Raw genomic sequence first — 24,363 nt, forward strand, 5'->3', positions numbered from 1 at the left:
CCTTTCTGCTCCTTCAGTCTAGTGAGTTCATATGTGCATCAGTCCTGCTGTGCCTGGAAGGCACCATTTCTTTGATGGCAGCCATCATTTCTGACTTTTACAAATCTTTCTGCCTTCTCTTTCTCATAGCTTCCTAAGCCCTGAAGGGAAAGGTTTGATGAAAACATCCCATTATAGTACTGAATGTTCCAAAATCTCTCACTCTGCACACATTGTCAAGTTATGGCTTTGTGTGTTAGTTCCCATCGACAGAAAGAAGTCTCTCTGATTATGACTGAGTGAGGAACTGATGTGTGGGTGTAGCAGGATATTATTATGTGTCATTTTACTGTTGTACTCCTTTAGCAGAAAAGTGGTATTTAGATTTTTACTAGGCCCACAATTCATCTTGACTCTTCTGCTGCAATAGAAAGCTTCTAAAATGATCAATGATAACCACACTAATTATAGATATAATGATAATATTTAAAAAGAAATTTGACACTATTTTTATTCAGTAAAACAGCAGTAATAGACTCTCCTCTAGAATGTATGAGCACCACTGCCATGGTTTCTTGGTCGGGTTTGCAAATATGAATTAGCAGGGATCATAGCTGGGTAAAAAATACTCATGATCTCCCTTCCAAAATAGGGCTGTACACTACCTTCTGCCACAGTATAAGCTAGCCAGGAGAGAGGAAGTTGTTAAGTCAGTACCTGCTTCATTTCTCCACATTCTATGACCAAAGAACAGAAGCAATGACACTAGCTTATTTTATTTTATTTTTAAATATCTGGAATCCTCCAAGAAATGATCCAAAAAGAAACACTTTAAGTTTTGTTTGGTAACTTAAGCCTGACCCATTAGAGGATTTTCTCTTCGAAGTTGCAATTTAATCAGAGGGCATATACTACGAGTCACCCCATCCTGTCTTAGAGGGTCATCTTGTAAATGTTATGGAGAACTTTCTGTTCAGGCATTCATCAGACTCTAGATAGATATAAAGATTTAAAGACACACATCATGTACACATAAGGAAACTTCTTTTTATTTGGGAACATGTATTGATGCTTTAACTCCTAACTCATATCACAAAAAACTATAAATCATTAGGTATGAAGCTTGTCTAATGAAGTTACTTTTTACCAAGCATGTGACAAAATTCTGGCTCTTGGGAACACTTTACATCATCTCAGCACTATATTAACGGACTATTTTACAAGGAAAGGTAGGATGAGGGAGAAGAAGGCTGAATAACAGTGTACAATGGATTTTGTGTATATTATGAGCTTTAAAGGCAGTGAAACCAGAATTTAAGAATGTTACTTTGCCCTCCTTCTTCTGAGACTATGTATATGGGGACAGACAAAATTTTGGCAGATTTTTATATATTCTTACTACTTTGAATGAGCTGCCTATATTCATTTGGATTTTAAATTATAAAATGGAAAATTTGAATCATTATATCTATATCTATATAGATATATAGATATTTATTATATATGAAGAAAATAATATAGTACAATAATAAATTTATATGATTCCAAGTTTTACATCTATCAAAACTGGCAAGGTTGACCTTTATTATGGTAAGGATTATTTGTCAATTTGAAAGAAGCTAGAATAACCTGAAAAGATGTTATCCAACTCAGGCTGGCTGTGGGTATGTGTGTAGTCTATTATCTTAATTAAGGTAATTGATGTGGGAAGGCCCAGCCCACTGTGCATTGCAACATTCCCTAAAAAAGGGCCATGAACTATATAAAGTAGAGAAATCTGGCTAAGAACAAACAATCAAGCAAGGAGGTATGCATGCATCTGTTCTCCCTCTGCTTTTAAGTGTGGATGTGATGGGATTAATTGTTTAAACTTATTTCTTGTCTTCCTCACACTAATGGATTGTAAACCACACTAATGGGTTGTAAACTGATATTAATGCCATCTCCCCTAAATTGTATTTTGTTTGTTTTTTTTTTTCATTATTTTTTTTGCTTTTTACTTTTTTGGTTTTTATTTGCAGGGGTCAGGATATCTTATCACTGCAACAGAAGTGAAACAAGAACCCTGCTTTTATTAAAAACGACTGAATCTCTATCTTTTCATTTCATGTTTATTTAAAATTCATATGGAGATTCAAACAGTTTTAAAATGCTGCTGAGAGGGAGGCTGCAGAGACAGAGTAGGAAATCTCCCTGCCTACTCTTTCTTCATTCTCCTGTAAGTGAGATGTGAGTCTAAAAATCTAAAAGTTGTCTCTGACTCAAATCTTCAAATTTCAACCCTTTGTTCTGATTTTTCTTGATTCCACAAGGAAGCCACACCTACTCCTTGGCCATGGGAGCCTGAGGCACCTGCAAGTGGTCCAAAATGGCATTCAATCATAACATATTAAGCTAAGGGAGAAACCACAACTTACTCAAGCCTACCAGATGTTTACTCTGATGCTTGCAGGTCCTGAGGTGATGAATACACAATAACTCTCATTATGTGATCAGGTAAGTGTATATGGTTCAAATAGAAGATTCCTGGGTTCTACTCAGAGCATCCTGTCAAGTACATGAGCTTCTGAAAGATTTCTTGGGACAACTGATCCCACTTGGTTTTGTGCTAACTGTGTAGAATATATCTATCTTATAAGCAACAGGTATATACATAATCATAATTGTAGAGATGAAGAAGACTGAGAGAGCATGGTTAGTTCATTTTTTTTCCTCAGGTTAAGTGTTCAGAATATTTGTGATGGTCTAGTTTCAAAAAGAAAAAAAATTTATTTAAAGGAGCTTCTTCTTGTAATTTTAAACAATTGAACTGTAAACATTACTTACCAAATTAACAGCAAAGCATGTTTTAATATTACATATACAAAATACCCATCATTTCTATTTATACCAATATAATTAAATAATATTAATTATTAAATAAACTACAAAAGTAATTAAACAGTGTAATTTAGCACAAATGTCCTGAAGTTCGTATGTGATATATAATCCAGGTTTATCACTTACTACCTTATTATTATTATTTTCTTTTTATTGGATATTTTATTTATTTACATTTCAGATGTTATCCCCTTTCTCGATTCCCCCCTCAGAAACTCCCTATCCCATCCCCCTCCTCCTTTGTGCTTTTATACCATTTTAATTACATGCAAATATTAAGGTCAGTTATAGGTTGAGGAACTAGCAATACAATAGATGAAAATAGTCAAGGAACAAGCAAGACAATAAACACAAATATTTAAAGAACATTATTATTCTTTAATATTATTTTACAGCCCAGACTTTATTTCCTTCCTGGACCACCTTCTACATCCCATACATCTTACCCCTGTCTCCCAGAGGATGTCCCATCCCCCGACCCCATCCTGCCAGACCTACCTACTCCCCAGGGCCCCAACTCTTTCAAGGATTAGGTACATCTTCTCTGATTGAGTCCAGACCCAGCAGTCCTCTGCTGTATATGTGTTGGGGGCTCATATCAGCTGGTGTATGCTACCTGGTTGGTGACTCAGTGTCTGAGGGATGCCAGGAGTCCAGGTTAGTTGAGACTGCTGGTCTTTCTATAGGGTTGCTCTCCTCCTCAGCTTCTTCCAGTTTTTCCCTAATTCAACTACAGAGGGCCACAGCTTCTGTCCATTGGTTGGGTGTAAATATCTGCATCTGACTCTTTTAGCTTCTTGTTGAGCCTTCTGTAGGGCAGTCATTATCGGCCCCTGTTTGTAAGCACATCATAACATCAGAATGTCTGGCCTTGATACCTCCCCTTGAGCTGGATCCCAATTTGGCCTGTCACTGGACCTCCTTTTCCCCAGGCTCTTCTCCATTTTTGTCCGTAAAGTTCTTTTAGGCAAGAACAATTCTGGGTCAGAGTTTTTGCCTGTGGGGTGGCAACCACATCCCTCCATTTGGTGCCTTGTCTTTCTACTGGAGGTGGACTCAGCAAGTTTTCTCTCCCCACTGTAGGGTATTTCATTACTACCTTTTTAAATTTATAAAGTTACCATGACTCTACTCAAGAAGAAAGTAGAACAAATTTATGAGTTCATACATGCAATGTTCTCAGTAAAACAACCACCTTATTGTCAATCACTGATAGGTTTAAAAATAGGATAACATACAATTAAGTAACTATGCAAGTATCTGGTTTTAGTTTTTAATATTCTGGTTCAAATTTCTATATGTCATCATCTAGAAATGTTATTGCTTAAAAATTACAAAGTTTGTTGACTTGGGTATCCAGCTATTTCTATAATCAAAAAAAGAACACCCATTTCAAAGCTCTCTGAAAGTCACGTAATGGAAGTGAGCACATAATTTGTATGTAAAATTTAAAATAAAAAAAGGAATGCAAAATGTTTTATATCTTTCCAATTTGATATTGACACCAAGTCTGTAATCATATTATAAACCTGATTCTTTTGGACACTGTTAATTTTTATTGACATAAAAAGCCCATAAATGCAAGGCTATCAATAATAGTAAATATTTTAGGAATAGCATCAGTTGTGTTTTAAGAGATCAAAAATAATTAATTTATTATGAGACTGATACAACTTTCAAAGTTATGTTCTAATAATATTTGAAATTAGACAAGTAGACCCATCAAATTATAGCAGGAGTATGGGCATGAAAACTAAGCAATGCAGAAACACAGGAGGCAAAAATAGATTTGTGAACTGAAAGTTTGATATAGAAGAATGCCTATGGTATCAACTTAAATCACAGATAAATGAAAAGATGTTTCAGTAACGAAAATAATGTTCTAATGAACTTATTGCAAAACTTGCCTAGCAAGATCAAAAATAAAAGTACTTAAGTCAGTGAAATATCATGGATGACACCTTGTCTTGTTTATTTCCTAATATATATTTTTCTGACCATTAGTACTTTTAAGTCCAATGGTTCTCATGTAGAAGTGAATAATTGTCTACATGGTCATTCAGCCACTACTATTGACTGATGATCCCACATACTGGCATTCCTATGTCATAGGTATGTATACATGGTCATTTGGAATTTTTTGTAAGTCTTGTAGTCAAAATTAATTAATGAATTAATTAATGAAATAATTAATATATTTATTTAACATACTCACTTTACATCTTACTTACTGCCCCTCCCAGTCGCACAATCCTTCCTCCAAGCCCCTCCCCCTTCTCTGAGCTAGTGTGGGGGCTATCCCTGGTATATCAGATCTCTGTGAGGCTAGGTATATCCTTTCCCAAGGCTAGACAAGGCAGACTAACTAGAAGAACATCCTGTAGCCAGGAAGGAATTCCAGTGAGACACCAACTCACTCACAAAACTTTCAACCCAAAATTTATTTCTTCCACAAGAAATACAGGAATGGGGGATAGATAAGAGAATGAGGGAATTGCCAACCAATGACAGGCTCAACTTGAGACCCATCTCATGGGCAAGCACCAATCCCTGACACTATGAATGATAATATTTATTTTTTAAAAGAAAGAAAAGTAAAGAAAAGAAGAAAAACAAATCCTCTATCTAGTCCCTCATAGAATGCTTTCTATATTAAAAATGTTTACTCTCTTACACCATAAGCCTTATTCATTCTTGAATTTTCAGTAAGTTTCACATTCCTTTCAATGGAAGACAATAGAGTTTTCAATTGTGTAAAGCTGTGTTTTTGTATTTACATGTCTTCCTCATTTGCATCTATACTTCAATCATATTATAAAACAGAAATCCATAAAGCAATGAAGAAAAGCAATGGTAATACATAAATATAAACTATGAAAGTTGTCCGCGAGGATGAGGAAAACAGAGTTCAGCGCATCCCATTAGAATGAAAACTCTCCAGAACTCATTACAGATATCAACTATTTTTTAATCTGAGTGGTGACTTTTCAAAGGCAGTGTAATTTTGTAATTAAAGCTGATTCTTTTATGTGGCAAAAAATCTATATGCTATATATTTAAAGGTTTAATTATTTATCCAGCATAAAGAAATTTTAAATGTAGAAATTATTTTTGATTCTTTTGTAGGAACCATGCATGGGAAGTAATCTAAGACATTTGACAGTTGTTATGTCTGTCTACAATAAATCTGATGTCCATCCTTCAACCTTCATCCTCATTGGCATCCCTGGGTTGGAAGCAGCACACATATGGATCTCTATTCCCTTTTGCATGGTCTACGTTTTAGCATTGGTGGGAAACAGCTCACTTCTGTTCATCATCAAGACAGATGCCAGCCTCCATGAGCCCATGTACCTCTTCCTCTGCATGTTGGCAGTGGCCAACCTAGTGGTGTGCACTACAGCTGTTCCCAAACTTCTCAGTCTCTTCTGGTTTCATGATGGAGAGATTCGCTTTGAAGCTTGCCTCACTCAGATCTTCCTAATTCACTCTTGCTCAACCATGGAGTCTGGATTTTTCTTGGCCATGGCCTTTGACCGTTATGTAGCGATTTGTAACCCATTAAGACACTCAGCTATTTTGACACACACTCTAACTGGGGGGATAGGTCTAGCTGTTGTCCTTCGGGGAATAGCCCTTCTCAGTCCTCACCCTTTCTTGTTACGTTGGCTTCCCTATTGCAAGACAAATATAATTTCCCACACCTACTGTGAATTCATGGCCCTCATCAAGATTGCCTGTGCTGAGACAAGTATCCGCAGAGCTTACAGCCTCATTGTTGCCTTCCTCACTGGTGGGGTGGACTTCATATTGATCATTTGCTCTTATGTCCTCATACTCAACACAGTCTTCCACCTTCCTTCCAAGGATGTCAGACTCAAGACTCTGGGTACCTGTGGCTCACATGTCTGTGTCATCTTAGTGTCCTACACCCCAGCCTTCTTCTCCTTCCTCACCCACAGGTTTGGGCACAAAGTGGCTCCTCAAGTGCATATATTTGTAGCCAACATCTATCTTCTTGTGCCACCCATGGTGAACCCCATTATTTATGGTGTGAGGACCAAGAAAATACGAAACAGATTCCTCAAAGTTTTCAGGTTTTCAAAGCACACAAACTGAATTTATTTTGATGCTGAGTGAAATTTTTTACATAATAAAAGTTATGAGTTTATTTTCTTTATTTTTAAATATCTTTACAAGATTCAAATGGGTTTTCAGTTGAATGTGTCTTAAAAAACACAATTGTGTTCTAAAAATAGATAAAATTCCAGTTATTTCTTTGGATTTTATACCTCTTACCCAAATAAGAAAGGATTACTCTACAATGATACTCTCACTATTCTATAAAAATTATTTCAATTTAATTACTATGATTGCAATACACAGTATTTAAATGGTTCATTTATCATAATGCCTACACCCTCACTACAAGAAATGTATATATATTTATGTAGAAATTGGGTTTATTGTAAAGCAGAGAATTATGAAGATATCTTACACCGAGTGTACTTTTTGTTGGCTATTTTGCCACACTTCATAGCCATTCATAACCACGATGTTGTTATTTCTCATTTACTCAGTATTATTCTGTTAATATTTTTTGAGAAGAATTTATATTTATTTATATTTCAAATGTTGCCCTCCTCTTAGTTACCCCTTCACAGACTCCCTCCCTCATCCATCTTTTCCTTCTTCCCTGAGAGGGTGGACCCCACTCTGGGTATTGTCTTACCTGGAGCATCAAGTCTGCCAGATTAAAAACATCCTCTCACACTGAGGCCAGACAAGGCAGCCCTGTTGGGGAACAGATACCAATCAAGCTACAGCTTTAGGGAGAGCCCCCACTCAAGTAGTTGGGGGATCCACATGGAGACTGAGATGCACATCTTCTACATATGTTCCAGGGGCCTTGTTTCAGCCTGTGTATGTTCCTTGGTTTGTTCATTGTCTCTGAGAGATCCCAGGGGTCCATGTTAGTTGACTTTTTTAGTCTTCCTATGAGATTCCCATCCCCTTCAGTGCCTTTCATCTTTCCCTCAACTTTTCCATAAGGGTCCCTGTCCTTTGTCTATGTTTGGTTATGGGTACCTGTAACTGTTTCAGTCATATGCTGGGTAGAGCCTCTCAGAGGACCTTTATGCTAGGCTCTTGTCTGTAAGCATAACAGAGTATAATTAATAATGCCAGGGATTGGTGCAGTTGGGATGTTTTGTATAACAGAATAAATTAAAAAAATAAAAATTTAAATATATATCTAACACTCTAAAAGAAAGTAATTTGTATTCCCAGTAAGACTTTGTTGGAGAAAACTAATTTTTCATTTGCAAGTGGTTATCAATAGGAGATAGCTTCTGGGTTAGGAATGAGGTTTTTGTCTTCTTCTGCCATAAATTATAGAATAAATATCAATGCTAGTGTGGGAGCCTCCCATGGTCAGGGAGTTTTCCAAAACCTCCCAAACAGTATGGGTTCCTTCCATTAATGCTTATTGTTCATGAGAGCTCCTATTGCTGATCACACCACACCATCTGGTCACAGGTCATGGAGAAAACATGCATGTACTGAGCTGGAAAATTCCTCCACATCAGCTATCCTTCACAGTCCCAGAATGTACTATTCCAGTCGCTTGGGGAGAACGGCATTAATGCTATTATTCAGTTCTGATTGGGACTGAACTGTGGGAGGTATAATAACGAATGACCATGACCTAATTGGCAAGAGGTGACCACTAGTCTTATAATGGCACAGCTATTATGGGGTTAACCAGCCGCTTTCTTATTGGATTTGCAATCTGTCTACTCCACAAGAGGGATCTCCTGCATGGTCTTGTAAATTTGTTTAAAAGTTATTGGCTGCTGGTTGAGAATCATTGGCTCTAAGGGGGAAGCCTACTACTATTGTGTTGCTAAATAGACAAGAACATGTGAAACTTCCTTCTAAATTCTTTATGTCCAAAGGTTAGCATTCACTGCAGCCTTCACCTAGACATTTTTTACTGCAGTAGTAAACAGCTAAACACATAACTGGCCAAAGTATTGAGAACTTGTGGTGGTGTGCTTGAATGCAGTTGTGACAGCTGTAAGACTCTGCCCATGGACAGGAAATATTGCGGAAGAGAAGGCAGAGCAAAAAAAAAAAGCCAAGATGGGGATATGTGCAACAAATCATGATATCGTCTCAATTTGCTATTCTTGTTGCAATAATGAACTTATTGCTACGCTGGTTATCTTCACAAGACTTGTAGAAGATTGGACCCAGAGACAACTGGAATTGTGGTTGTGTGTGTGGCATCCCTGAGATGAGCTAGAAACCTAGTGCAATGGAAATTCCCAGGACCTATGAGGGTGACCCTAGCTCTAAGCCTCTTAGCAATGGGGATAAGAAGCCTGAACTGGCCATCTTTACCAGAGCAAGACTGGCAGCAGAGAGATTGGGACACTACCCCAGCCGCAAAAACCTTGACCTACAGTTTGTGTTTCCTATACAATATGCTAGGGTAAAAGTGGTGTAGAAATTGTGGGAATGGCAAATGACTAGTCCAACTTGAGATCCTTGCCGTGAGTGGGAGTCTAACCCTGACACTGCCTGGTTGGCAAGGACCCACAGGTTGGAGAGCCTAAATAAATAAATAAATAAATAAATAAATGTCAACTAATGATTCCTAATGATATTCTCCTGTATTCACAAATTGATGCCTAGCTTAATTAATTGTCATCAGAGAGACTTCACTCAGCAACTGATGGAAATAGATGCAGAAGATACAGAGCCCACAGGGAGGTGGGCTATCTGAGAGGATTTGGGGAAGGGGAAATGATTGAAATATGTTGCATGAAAAATTTAAATTAGAAAAAAATAAAAGTTAAAATAATAAAATGCAAAATAATAAGAGATAATGAAAATCTGTATAAGTGTTCTAGTGGTAAAAAAAACACATTAGGAAATATTGTTTTAAATGTATTTGATTGGATTATACCTAGATCCATATAACTTTAGCCTTTAATGTATGATAATTGTATTCCAATTGTATTAAATGCATTGATATTTCATCTTGAAATAAGTCTTTAGGTGATTATTGATTGTTAAACATGAGGTCCTTTACAATGTACAAGTCTGAGAATAGCTCTCTGGATCTGCTTTGTTTTCACACTATAGATGATGGGGTTCATCACAGGGGGGATGAGCAAGTACACATTTGCAATGAGAGTGGGTACATAGGGTGGGGCATGTTTTCCAAACCTGTGGACAAAGGACAGACTGATCAAGGGGATGTAGAAGATGGCCACGGCAGTGATATGAGAAATGCAGGTGCTAAAAGCCTTCTTCCTTTCCCCAGGGGATGCGATGCTGAGAACTGAGCGAATGATTAGGGCATAGGAGAGCAGGATAAAGATGGAGTCCACTCCAGCAGTAGAGATAATTGCAGTTAGTCCAAATGCACTGTTGATCTTTGTGTCCGAGCATGAGAGCTTCATCACATCAGGGTGGAAGCAATAGGAGTGATGGAGCACACGACTACGGCAAAATGATAGGCGCTTAAGGAGCAGGACTAGTGGGGTCAAAATGACAGTCCCTCTAGTAATGACTGCCAGGCCAATTTGTGCAATCCTTGCATGAGTTAGAATGGCAGCATATCTCAAGGGGTCTGAGATGGCTACAAAACGATCAAAGGCCATAGCCAGAAGCACTGATGACTCCATGAATGTGAAGAGATGAATGAAGAACATCTGTGACAAGCAGGCACTGAAGCTGATCTCCCGGACATTGAGCCAGAATATTCCCAGCACTGTCACGATTGTAGAGATGCAGAGATCAATGTCAGTGGTGGACAGCATAGAGAGGAAATAGTACATGGGCTCTTGGAGAGTTGGTTCAGTAAGGACTACGAACAGGATCAAAGAATTTCCAGATAGTGCAGTTAAGTAGAGGCAGCAGAAGGGAATGGAGATCCAGGGATGAGCCCACTCCAATCCAGGGACACCAGTCAAGAGAAAAGTAGGAGAGGTGGAGTTATAGAAGATTGGCATTCTGGTCTGTCCAATCAGAATCTTGACTTCTTAAATCTAGAATTTTGAAATTATTTTAGTTGAAGTCAGATAGGCATTCAATAAAGTGCATGAAACTTATATGGCTCAAGTAAGTTTAACATCTACATGTACCCAGTAACTACTTTTGACACCAATTAGGAGGACATTACCAGACGGCTTTCTAATGCCCCACCTGATCGATTGTCCACTTTAGCTGTCATCTTTCTTTTATCTTTTGTTGACATAATTATCAATTATTAGTTTTGAGCTTGATATAAATAGAACAGTGCAAATGATACTATTTTATTTATTTATTTATTTATTTTTTATTGGATATTTTATTTATATTTTAGATGCCATCCCCTTTCCCCATTTCCCCTCCCTAGAAAACCCCTATTCCATCCCCCTTCTACTTTTTGCTTTTATACAATCTTTTAAATGTTAATCAAAGGCTATATAAGTTTGGTAATGCTCAATAACAAGATGCCCATACAATCAGAAGTGTAACCTAATACCCAACCTAGATATATCAACTATCTTTGACTGACGGAGACAGTTGGAAGTTTTTGTTGGGAGTTTTTTTACTCAAAATCATATGTACCTCTGTCAGAAACCTCAGCTATTTAATTAGGTTTGAACTAATTTAAACTTATTCAGCTAACTTTATTTCACATTTTATATTTTATATAGTCACCAATCATTTACTTTTAACTAAAACTTTGATTCTTTAGGAGATGCTTCTGCTCTTATGAATCTGAAACTGGAAATTCTTGTTTTGTAGCACTGAAACGCTGCTTTGTTCACGATTATGGAAACTGTTTTTGTGGTGGTGGTCACTGAGTCAAATTATAAGCGCATATGGCCTGGCTCTTAATCTGAAATTGATTCTAGCAATATACACCAATGTGTCAATTCTAAGACTGTCTCACACATTTCTCTAAATATTTGTGTAAATTTGTTTTGAGCCTTCTGATGAATGTGAGATATGTGTTTGTCTTCTAGATAGATAAGTCTTAAAAGTTTGGGTAAACTCTTCAAGTTTGTAAAAATAGATGACACTAGGAGTTAGAGAATAAAATACTTCAGAATCTGTGTTATTACAAACTAAACCACATTGTCTGATGATGGTGATAACGGTGGTAGTTATGATACAATCTTGATTCAATTAATAATATTATTTTCTACTAATAAATGGAGCAAATGTGAGATACATATCTTTGTTGGTGTAAAATTACTTAAAATGTCTGCTGTTCAGACTGAAAACATGTATTAAGAGTGTGCACCTGTTTTGTGGCCTGCATTTAAATTGGTGGGAGTAACTTTTAACAAGTAAGAGATTATTTGGCAAAATGTGAGTACACAAAGTAGTGCATTTTGAAAATTACATACTTACTGTAAAAGCCAAAATAGTCATCAAATTGTTTTTAAGATTGCTTCCAGATTTCTATTGATTCTGTAATAGAAGACTTCCATGGTCATTTTGATGAGTTATGCCTACTTTTAAACATTTCTAGTGTCTAATTATACTGCTCATTTATGAACATAGGTGATGAGTTTGCCTATTTGTATTGTTTGTTACAAATTTAAAATCCTCAGGCATGACAAGGACAACACCTTTTCCTTTTTCATGCTTTTTAAATTTTAAAGCATTACTGTTCTAAGACTAATATTATGAATAGTAGATCCATCTAGATTTTTTAATTTCTTCACTCCACACTTCCAAGGTAATCTCAAACACAATATGACTGCATCAGAATCCAGTCTTCTCCATGGAAAAGACTGTGTATTTTACATAGCCTTTTTTTTTCTTTCTCATTTTAGTTATTAGTTCTCTATTGGTTATATGATAGTTGTACATACATATCTGCAGACTCATGCAATTTCCATGATGTATGCTCCCAAACTCATAAATCTGCATATTCTCACCTTGTCTGGTTTTTTGCATACATTTTTGAAGTTAAAATAAAGTTACATCATTTTTCCTTTAACTCCCACCATGTAACCTCACCCTCCACTCTCTCAAATTCATAACCTCTTTTTCTTTCAGTGTTAACCATCACTTCCTGTTTGCTGCAGTTGTGTCTAGTTCATATCACTCTCTGTTTTCCAAAATTTCTATTTCAGAGTAACTTTATTACTAGCACAGTTCAAAAGAAAGCCTTTCTCAGCTCTTCTTCTATTAAACTTTCAATACATGATTCTCTAAATGCAATGAGATGAAACTATATAATCAAATGTCTAGAGCTGAGGAGAAAGCAAACAAGAAAAAGCTAAGTTCTGAGGATATATGGAGATACTGGAAACACCTTCCAGGGCTGGTAGCATGTAATAGTACATTCTCTATTAAAAATGAATTGGCAGTTTTCTAAACATTCAACCATAAACTCACCATAGGACTCAAAAACTCTACTTCTAGAAACTTTCCAAAGACAAATGAAAGCATATGTATAGACACTTATGCACTAATGTTCATGACAACATTAGTTACTATAGCCCCAAATTGGGAACAATACAAATCTTATCTGCTGTTTTCAGATGATCAAATAGTGAAGGATCTTTATGATGGAATCGTGTTTAGACAACAAAGAAAAGTAAAACTGATATTACTGCCACGTGAATGCACTCAAATTATACGGTATGAAAAATTATGTAGTTAGAAAATTACACACAGTGTGACCAATCTTAATCAAATACATAGAAAAGAAAAATTTTTGTGTCTGAGCTGTGTGTGTACTGTGTGTGCAGGTTTATATGCTTGTACATGCTCAGAAACCAGAGGACGTCATCATGTGTCCTGCTCTGTCATTTTTCACTTTAATCCTATGAGGTAGGGTCTTTCACTGAAGCTGCAACTGGGCTGGTGGCCAGTAAGCCTCATTGACCCAACTGTTTAAGATCCGCCTCCCCAGGGCTAGGGTTACAGTATGATGGCCATGCCTGACCTTTTACGTAGGCATTTAGGATTGAAATTTGGATCCTTACACTTGAGTAACAAACCCTCTTACCTACTGAGGTATGACCCTAGTCTTGAAATTTGTTTTGAAGACAGAAAACAGGTTAGTATTTGTGTCTCTCTAGGGGTGGGAATTGGACAGCAACCAGGGCACTATTTTGGGTGATGGAAAATGTTCTAAAATAGGGTAGTGGTGATGGTTTCCATTACAAATGCACTAATTTTTGGAATGCATACTTTTTTTGTAACACATATGCTATATTGAAGACTTTTAAATATAAATCTCGATTTGAAACTCCTCTAGGAAATACTGAGCATAGAAAGTATTTGGTGAACAAGATCAACAGAGTTTTTGGCAAAAATCTCATGTCCAGTCTTGGTTTCTTTATAAAAGGTAAGCAATAAACAAAAGTTCAGAAAATACAGCTTCATATAAGCTGTGATGTTTTTTGGAGACTGGAATAAAAATAGTCAAGAAATATTTTTATCTAAAATGATTTACAGCTCTTTATCAACATAGAAAGGTTCGTTGTGATTTCTGCACTATTGTATTATATACTGACATAGATAAGAGGATTTAGTTTCTATTTGGGACCAAATAGAATCCTGGGATAGAATTAAAGTGCAGGAAGAAGGACAGATAAGCTAGCCTTTAAATCCAGTAGTTATAGACAGAAGTAGTGGATAATAGGAGTTTGACAAACTGACTTGAATAAAACACAAATAAAGCATATCATCAAAATCTATATTGAAATAATTTCCTGATAGTTAAATAAGTAAATATCAATAAACACAGACATTTTAGAACAAAATCCAGGGAAATATTAATATAATTGCAAAGAAGAAACAGAACTTCTAATAACAAAGTTAAAGCTAAGGGGGTAAAGCATGGGGTTTTTATTTTGGTAAAATATGAAGAATTCTTTTTTACAGCAAAACATCTCCCACTTGAAACATATACGATATTCAGTTAGATAATGTTCTCACTGCAGAAAGAAGGGAACATGAGAACTCATATCTGCTCCTGTAAGTAACTTCTCATTGTAACTATAACTATAACTATAACTACAACTATAACTATATATCTATATAACTGTAACTGTAACTATAACTGTAAGTAACCTCTCTCCTGTAACTAACCCCAATAATACTCATTGGTTCAGGAAAAAAAATGAAATTCGTCAAATGACTACTAGTTAATCAGGATGATTTGACATCACTCACAGTAAAAAGAACAACAATGCTGCTTCAGAGTGAAGAGTTTATTGAGAGTTCCTCTGATGGATGTAATGGACTCAGTGTGTGAATCCAGGTCTTTTCAATGAAGTCATTACTATGCTGCATTGTCTCTCTGCATCAAGCCTGGCATGGGCTTGGTGGGGACAGAGTGATATGGTTCCTGCCCCTGGGATGTGTGTTGATGACTGCTGTGGGCATAAGGCTTGCTTATGTAATAATGGACATATTTTCTGGAACCAGTACTAGCAGTGGAGGACTCTTTACTTCTGAGGAATGTCCTCCATGTTAACATAGTTTTTTTTGTTTATACTTACAAAGGCAGATAGATTCTTCAGTTCAGAGTCAGCCTAGGACAGAGCAAAGTTAGGCCTGGGCATGATGGAAATGGTAATTTCAGGGCAGGGTCCCACCCAATTAGCTTGTCCTCTGCTTAATAAAGGCAACAGATCTGTGAATTCATTTGCAATGTTAAGAAAACATTCATGCCTGCTGTCTACTAAGAATCAAAGGGCTGTGGTCACAGGATGCTGATTCATAAGATAATCAAAAGGAAACCTGAAATAAATGAATTAATTAATATGTAAATAAAAAACCTGTTTTTGTTTTTTTTTTTTTTGGTTGTTGTTTTGTTTTTGTCTGCAATGGGTGAGCTAACAGAACTAGATAATAGTTCTTTAGAATTTTAGAATTTTTAGAATTTTCTAGAGAAAGCTGAGCTGTCTGGAGATGCCTGGATAGTGAAAACAGATCTTTGATATTTTTTTTTCTAATAGGATTTCTAACTTGGTCAGAAGATCCAATAATTGTTTATTTTATATCATCTTTTCTGACTGTGGTAAAAAAAAAAAAAAAACCATGAGTTATCAAAATAGCTTTTACAGTTTTTACTAGCAGAGAGAGCTGTCTCAACCAGAGAACCTTTAGAATAGCAAGAAAAAGCTGTCTAGAGTTGAGCAGAACACATATACACACACACACACACAGAGAGAGAGAGAGAGAGAGAGAGAGAGAGAGAGAGAGAGAGAGAGACAGAGACAGAGACAGAGACAGAGACAGAGACAGAGACACAGAGAGAGAGAGACAGGGAGAGAGAGAAAGAGAACACGCAGTCAGGAAAGCCATTTCATTTCAGCAGAACTGAGGCTGTCAGCTTGGAGCCATGTTTGATTCCAGTTCTTTCTTTAGGCTGTTCCCAAACAGCCCTTCTCTTAGGAACCCTTCTCCAAGCTGAGGCTAGTCCTTGGTATCTGTGTTGAGAATTAAACTAAAAGTGTAAACTTACCTGATGTTTTCCAGGACCCTGGTTGGAATAAATGTGCTATAAAAATATAAATCTTTGATAAATGAAACATAAATCAGTATTAATGAGGGTGTGCCCATGTCTGTACTTGGGAGTTTCATTAATATATGTGTCATCAATTCACTGTAAGTTAAATACAGAATATATGTCTTACAAAATGTTGGGTTTCATTGGCCATTTTCACAATTGGACATACATTTACTATGACTACTAAAACATACATAAATGAAACCTCTGCATGGAATTTGGAGTTTCTGAACAGGCAGTTCCTTGGACATGAACAGAACAGAGAGGTGTAAGTAGAGTGAGGAGTTCCGAGGAGTTGAATGTCATGGGCCAAGTGAAGAAGGGCCTTGCCTTTACCAATGTAGAGAAGTAGAGACCTTCCAGGTGGGTGTGTTGAAGGAAAAACATCAGAAACTTTGTATGGGTCTTTATACTCACTTCCACTGAAATTTCCACGTGTCTTTTGACATGAGTTACATTGAGCTTAAAATGATCAGACAAACATATTACAGACAAAAAAAGTATGGTTTCCTACCAGGATGTAGCTGGTTGTCTGGACCTTTAGACAGGGAGTTTTTCTTATTCTTCTATCGTGGGTTATGTGAAGGTTACCCACACGTTTCTATGAATGGAGAATCTTTATAAGGAGTCACTGCTTCAGCTGGAGTAAATGCTAGCATGTGGGATTTCTGTGCCATGCTGGATGACTCAGAGCTCTGTCCCCTGGGATGCTTAACTGACATCTGGGCACATGGAGGCTTAGACAGATGGGAAAGATCCACATGAAGAAAAAAATATAAACATAGAAATCCTATGTGTATGTACCTTAGTTTAAAAAAGGAAATATTACCCTGGTGATGGATACAGAGTTGAAAATTTCTCCTTAAACATTCTGTGTGCTTCTTGTCAGTGATCCTGTTATGTGAATAATTGGAACAACAGAACTTTAAAAAGATTATAGTTAGTAGCAGGTACATAGTGTGTATTCATTAAATATCTCTTAAAATGAAGAGATTAGTTTCATGAGGTCTCATTTATCAATTCTTGATCTTAGAGCCTGAGCCATTGGAGTTCTGTTTAGGGAACCCCCACCGCACAATCCTCTGAGCCCACGAGTTTGGGGCTGTTTTCTACTTTTTCTTCTACTACATTCAGTGATTCTGGTTTTAGGTTGAGGTTCTGGATCCACTTGGACTTGAGCTTTGTGCAAGGTGACAAATATGGATCTATTTTTATTTTTCTACATACAAACTGCCAGTTAGACCAGAATGATTTATTGAAGATGCTTTCTTTTGACCATTGTATATTTTTGGCTTCTTTGTCAAAAATCAAGTGTCCATAAGTATGTGATTTTATCTCTGGGTCTTCAATTCTATTCCATTGATCAACCTGTCTATCTCTGTATCAATTCCATGCAGTTTTTATCACTATTTCTCTGTTTTACAGCTTGAGGTCACAGATGGTGATTCTCCAAGAAGTTCTTTTATTGTTAAGAATTGTTTTTGCTATCCTGGGTTTTTTGCTTTTCCATATGAAATTAAGAATAGCTCTTTCTGTGTCTTTGAAAATTTGTATTGGGATTTTTATGGGGATTGTGTTGCATCTGTAGATTTCATTTTCTGAGGTCTTCAATTTTTTTCTTGAGAGACTTGAAGTTTCTGTCATACAGATCTTTCACTTGTTTGGTTAGAGTTACCCCAAGATATTTTATATTATTTGTGGCTATTGTGAAGAGTATTTTTCCTTATTTTCTTTCTCAGCCTGTTTGTCATTTAGGAAGGCTACTGATTCATTTGAGTTAATTTTGTATCCAGTCACTTTGCTGAAGTTGTATATCAGCTGGAGAAGTTCTCTGGTAGAATTTTTTGGAGCGCTTATGAATACTATCATATCATGATACCTTGACTTGTTCTTTGCCAATTTGTATCCTTTGGATCTCCTTTTTGTTGTCTTATTGTTCTTGCTAGGACTTCGAGTACTATATTGAATCGAGTGAGCATCCTTGTCTTATTCCTGATTTTAGTGTGATTGTTTCAAGTATATCTCCATTTAATTTGATATTTTGCTATATATTGCTTTTATTATGTTTAGGTATGAGCCTTGAATTCCAACTGGCAACCTACAGATTGGGAAAAATCCTTCACTAATCCCACATCCAATAGAGGGCTAATATCCAAAAGAACTCAAGAAGCTAACCACCAAAAAAACCAAACAACCCAATTTAAAAAATGGGGTATAGAACTAACAGAGCATTCACAACAGAGAAATCTCAAATGGCTGAGAAGCACTTAAGGAAATGTTTAAAGTCCTTAGTAATCAGGGACATGCAAATCAAAACAACCCTGAGAATCTACCACCAATCAGAATGCCTAACATAAAACACTCAGGTGATAGCAGATGCTGGCTAGGATATGAAGAAAGAGGAACACTCCTCCATTGCTGGTGGGATTGCAGACTGGTATAATCACTCCAGAATTCAATCTGGAGGTTCCTCAGAAAATTGGAAATAAATCTACTTGAAGACCCAGCTATACCACTCTTGGGCATATACTCAAAAGATGCCCCACCATGCCACAGGAGCACGTGCTTCATTATATTTATTGTGGCCTTATTTGTGATAGCCAGAAGCTAGAAACAATCCAGATGTCCCACAACAGAAGAACAGATACAGAAAATGTGGTTCATTTACACAATGTAATACTAGTGAGCTATTAAGGACAAGGACTTCATGAGTTTTGCCTGCAAATGGATGGAACTAGAAAATACATCCCGAGTGAGGTAACTCAGGCCCAAAAATGATATCCATGGTATGTACTCACTAATGAGTATAAATAATAGCCAAAAAAGTACAGAATACCCAGGATATAATCCATAGCACTCAAGAAAGTTAACAAGATGAAGAGCCCAAGTGAGGATGCTTCAATCCCACTTGGGAGGGAGAAGAAGACAATCATGGAGGGGCAGAAGTGGGAAAGGAGAGGAGGAAGAGGAAGGGGAAAGGGGACCATAATCAGGTATTGAGGGAGGGGAACAGAAAAGAAGTCCTGAGAGTCAGCAGAATGAATGAAAATATGCAAACTTGGGGGGGTGGAAGGTGGGGGGGGGGTCTCTAGAATATACTTGAGAGCTGGGAGATGAGAGACTCAGGACTCAAAGGGAGGAACCTTAGATGAAATGCTCAATGGTGGGGAGAGAGAATTTTTAGAGTCCACCTCCAATAGAAAGACAGGGCAGCAAGTGGAGGGATGAGGTTGCCATCCCATAGTCAAAAACTCTGACCAAGAATTGTTCCTGTCTAAAAGAAAAGAACTGCAAAGACAAAAACAAAGAAGAGACTGAGGTAAAGGAAGTCCAGTGACCAACCCAAATTGGGATCCATCTCGAGGGGAGGCTCCACAGCCTGACACAATTACTGATGCTATGGTGTGCTTATAGACAGGAGCCTAGCACGGCTGTCCACTGAGAGGCCTAACAAGCAGCTAACTGAGACAGATGCAGATGTTTACACCCAAGCAATGGACTGAAGCTATGAACCCCTGTGGTTGGATTTTGGAAAGGCTGGAAGAAGTTATGAAGGGGGGCAACCCCATAGGAAGACCAGCAGTCTCAACTAACCTGGACCCCTGAGATCTCTCAGACATTGAGCCACCAACCAGGTAGCATACACTAGGTGATCTGAATCCCAGATACATATACAATAGAGGACTGCTTGGTCTGGCCTTAGTTAGAGAAAAGCTGACTAACCCTGGAGAGATTGAGGCCCCAGGGAGTGGGGATGTCTGGTGAGGGTAGGGTGGGGACATCCTCTTGGAGAAAGAGAGGAAGAGGAATGGGATGAGGAACTGTCAGAGGGCAGACTGGGAGGGGGAAAAGGAGTGGACTTTAAAAAAGTAATAATAAAAAAATACTTGCAAACCAAATCCAAGAGTACATCAAAAAGAACATCCACCATGATTAAGTAAGATTTATCCCAGACATGCAGAGACAGTTCAACATACATAAATCAATAAATGTAATTCATTACATAAACAAACTGAAGAACAGAAACCCCATGATATTCTCATTACATTCAGGAAAAAAAAATTGAATAGCTAAATCTCCCAGATTCAGAAGCAGGCAGTATAGTAGACAAAGTCAAGGGTTCCCCTGAGAGTTACTTCCTCTAGAGGAAAGATTTGTTGCCTTGGGTATTCGAGTGAAAGAGATTTCCAGAAGAAATTACTTTTATTCAAGCATTTTATACTAATGAAATTCCATGCAGTGGATGGTTAAGGTTTTCAAGGTAGTGTTAGGTTATTCTATTTCATCTTTATTGTTCAGTCCAAGCTAAGGATTAGGTTTTAATTCACTATTCATGCCTAATGAACATGGTGTTTGACAGGTTATATACCACCCATAGTGTCTATTCAATTAAACTTATCCTCACTCTTTTTGAACCTCCTTTTCTTATTGAAAAAATTTTTAACAAAATATACTCTGATCACATTTCCCCCTCCTCTGATTCCTCCCAGATCTTCCCCACCTCTCCACACACTCAATTCCTCATCCTTTTTTTTTTCTCTTTTTAAAAACAAGCATACTCTACTATATTACAAGGTCATTTGCTCTATTAAGTTCATAGTAACATTGTTTGCAATAGTCAGAAACTAGAAACAACCTAGATGTCCTTCAATCAAAGAATAGATAAAGAAAATGTAGTTTGTTTACATAATGGAGTATTGCTCAGCTATTAAAAACTATGATCATGAAACTTTCAGGCAAATGGATAGAACTAGAAAAGGTCATCCTGAGTGAGGTAACCCACATCCAGAAAGACAGGCGGGTACATAGTAACTTATAGATGGATATTAGCAGTAAAGTAATAAATAATCATGCTACAATTCACAGACTCAAGCTAAATAACAAGAAGGGCTCAGGGAGGACTTCTGAACCTGACGGACAAGAGGGGAGCAGCTTGGATGGGGGTGGGTTGGGGATGAAAACAGGAGGGTTCAGGTTTGGTGAGGAGAGAGGACTGAGACAGACAGTACTTGGAGAGACAGCTGGAATAGGAAGGGCATGAGTTAGAAACATAGGGCGATGGAAACTCCCAGTAACTTACGAGGAAGACACCATAGCAAAGACTCCTAGCAAAGGGGGATATGGAGCCTGAGCCAGCCATCTCCTGTAACCAGACAAGACTTCCAGTGGAGAGACTGAGGCACCAACACAGCCACAAAGTCTTTAACCAATAATATGTACTGCCTATGCGATATGCATGGGTAAAGATGGAGCAGAAATGACCAACCAATGACTGGTCCAGCTTGAGAACCATGCCATGAGAGGAATTCCACCCTTAACACTGGTAATTATATTCTGCAATACTTGCAAACAGGAGCCTAGCAAAATTGTCATCAAAGAGGCTTCACTCAGCAGCTAGTGGAAACACATATAGATACCCATAGGCAAACATTAAGTAGAGGTTGGGGAATCTTGCTGAAGAGAGGGAGGAGCCAGATGGGTCAAGGACATCACAAGAAAACCTACATTATCAACTAACCTTGGGCCATTTGGGTTCACAGAGACTGATTCACCAGCCAGGGAACATGCTTAAGACTGACCTAGTCTTTCTGCATTTATGTTACAGTCGTGTAGATTGGTCTTCATGTGAGTCTCCTGACAGTGTGAGCAGGAGCTATCTCTGATTCTGTTACCTGCCTTTGGTACCCTTTCCCATGACTAGGCTGCTTTATCTAGCCTAAGTAGGAGATGTACCCAGTCTTAATGCAACTTGATAGTTCAAGACTAGTTGATATCCTTGGAAGGCCTGCCCTTTTCTGAAGTAGAAAGGGAGGAGGAGTGGATGGGGGATGGGAGAGGAGGTAGGGGGAGGGCTGGACAGAGAGGAGGGAGGGGAAACTGTGGTTAGCATATAAAATAAACTTCGGGAGAGTCTTCTGAAGTGTTACAGCTTTGCTAAGCCGGGAGGTGCTGTCTGTGGAGGTTGGGAGGGGGGGAAGAAGAGAGTAGATCTCTTGCCTAGTGTTTTTTTTTTGTTTGTTTGTTTGTTTGTTTGTTTGTTTTGTTTTGGTTTTTGGTTTTTTGAGACAGGGTTTTTCTGTGTAGCCCTGGCTGTCCTGGAACTCACTCTGTAGACCAGGCTGGCCTCGAACTCACAAGTCTGCCTGCCTCTGCCTCCCAAGTGCTGGGATTAAAGGTGTGTGCCACCACTGCCTGGCTCTCGCCTAGTGTTAACAGCTCTCTATGACTGTAGAAGAGGGGAGGATCCACGAAGAGGGGAGGATCCACGACAGAAGCTCTCGGACAACAGGATGATTCTTGCGAGCCTTTACTTCTCAATTAAGCTCAATATATACAGTTTGGGGTGGGTTAAGGTTTTAGCAGCAGGTAATCTCTATTGGCTTGGTCTGAGATTTTGGGGATGCCTCATATGCAGGTGGGGAGAGCCTGGGGCACTATTCCTATGAGACCCGATGGCCATAGACCTCTCTCTGTGGGAGGGGTTGTTAAGGGCGGAAGCTGAGAGATCCAGGGGCCCAGGAACATAGCTGAACACCTTCCATCCCAGGGGATCTCTGGGGTTCAAAAGCTCGTTAGACCAGGCGCCTGACTGTTTCTCATAGCTCAGCGCCCCACAATTAATTAAAACAAAAAATGTAAAAAAAAAATGGATATTAGCCAAAAAGTACAGAATACCCAGGGTACAAACCACAGACAGTAAAATATATAACAAGCAGAAAGACTGAAGTGAGGATGCTTCAATCCCACTTAGAAGAGGGGTGGGGGAGAAAATATAGGAGGCAGAGGGAGAGAGGAGGGATCTGGGTGGGAGAGGGGAGAGGGAAGGGAAAAGAGGAACAGGATCAGGTATGGGGGGGGGGCAAAAGAGAAGCCCAGAGGGTCAAGAGAATGAATAGAAATATGTAGCCTTAGGGGGTGGAAGGTAGGGGGACCCTCTAGAATGTGCCAGAGACCTGGGAGATGAAAGACTTTCAGGACTCAATGGGGGAGACCTTAGACAAAATGCCCAACAATGGGGAGAAAGAACTTGAAGAGTCCACCTCCAGCAGATAGACAGGTCCTCAAGTGAAGGGACTAGGTTACTAGCCCACAGTCAAAATTTCTGACCCAGAACTGTTCGTGTCCAAAAGAACTGGAGGGGCCAAATTGGAAAAGAGACTGAAGGAAAGGCAGTCCATGACCAGTCCAACTTGGAATCCATCTCATGGGGAGGCTCTAAGGCCTGATACTACTACACTGTGATGTGCTTACAGACAGGAGCCTAGCATGGCTGTTCTCCGAGAGGGCCTACTAGCAACTGACTGAGACAGAGGCAGATACCTACACCCAACCATCAGACTAAAGTTGGGAATCCCTATGGTAGAATTAGGGGAAGGATCGAAGAAGCTGAAGAGTAGGACAACCCCATAGGAAGACCAGCAGTCTCAATTATCCTAGACCCTAGGGAGCTCCCAGAGACTGAGCCACCAACCAGTCAGCATACGGGGACTTGTTCAAGGCCCCCAGCACATATATAGTGGAAGATTGCCTGGTGTTGCTTCACTGGGAGAAGAACTGTGGCAGGGCAATGGCTGGAATGTAAATAAATAAATAGCTGTCTCCTGAGAGTCTCTGCCAGAGCCTGACAAACACAGAGGCAGATGCTTGCAACCAATCATTGGACTGAACATGGGGTCCCCAATGTCCACAATGGAAGAATTAGAGAAAGGACTAAAGGAGCTGAAGGGGTTTATCACCCCATAGGAAGAACAGTAATATCAACCAACTAGAACCCCTCAGCTCCCAGGGACTAAAACACCAACCAAGGAGTACACATGGAGGGAGCCATAGCTTCATCTGCATATGTAGCAGAGGATGGCCTTGTCGGGAGCCAATGGGAGCGAAAGCCCTTGGTCCTGTGAAGGCTTGATGCCCCAGAATAGGGGAATTCAAGGGTGGGGAGGCAGGAGTGGGTGGGTGAG

General features: G+C 38.6%; 2 protein-coding genes across 2 annotated transcripts; one reads left to right on the top strand and one right to left on the bottom strand.

Moving 5' to 3' along the window:
• Positions 1-5,994: 5,994 nt before the first annotated feature.
• On the top strand, positions 5,995-7,044 carry LOC117697206 (olfactory receptor 52D1-like). Its single transcript, XM_034488174.2, has one exon. It carries the CDS (start codon positions 5,995-5,997, stop codon positions 6,976-6,978), a length of 984 nt encoding a protein of 327 aa, XP_034344065.1. The 3' UTR covers positions 6,979-7,044.
• A 2,894-nt stretch (positions 7,045-9,938) lies between these two features.
• Positions 9,939-10,883, bottom strand: LOC117722232 (olfactory receptor OR51C1-like). Its single transcript, XM_034521204.1, has one exon. The coding sequence runs from the start codon at positions 10,881-10,883 to the stop codon at positions 9,939-9,941; it is 945 nt and encodes a 314-aa protein (XP_034377095.1).
• Positions 10,884-24,363: the final 13,480 nt, after the last annotated feature.

This window comes from Arvicanthis niloticus, chromosome 1 (genome assembly GCF_011762505.2).
Source record: "Arvicanthis niloticus isolate mArvNil1 chromosome 1, mArvNil1.pat.X, whole genome shotgun sequence".
Taxonomy (NCBI): Eukaryota; Metazoa; Chordata; class Mammalia; order Rodentia; family Muridae; genus Arvicanthis; species Arvicanthis niloticus.

Bases quoted from the DNA above. Each gene is read 5' to 3' on its own strand.
- LOC117697206 (XM_034488174.2), top strand. From the start codon at position 5,995: ATGGGAAGTAATCTAAGACATTTGACAGTTGTTATGTCTGTCTACAAT.
- LOC117722232 (XM_034521204.1), bottom strand. From the start codon at position 10,883: ATGCCAATCTTCTATAACTCCACCTCTCCTACTTTTCTCTTGACTGGT.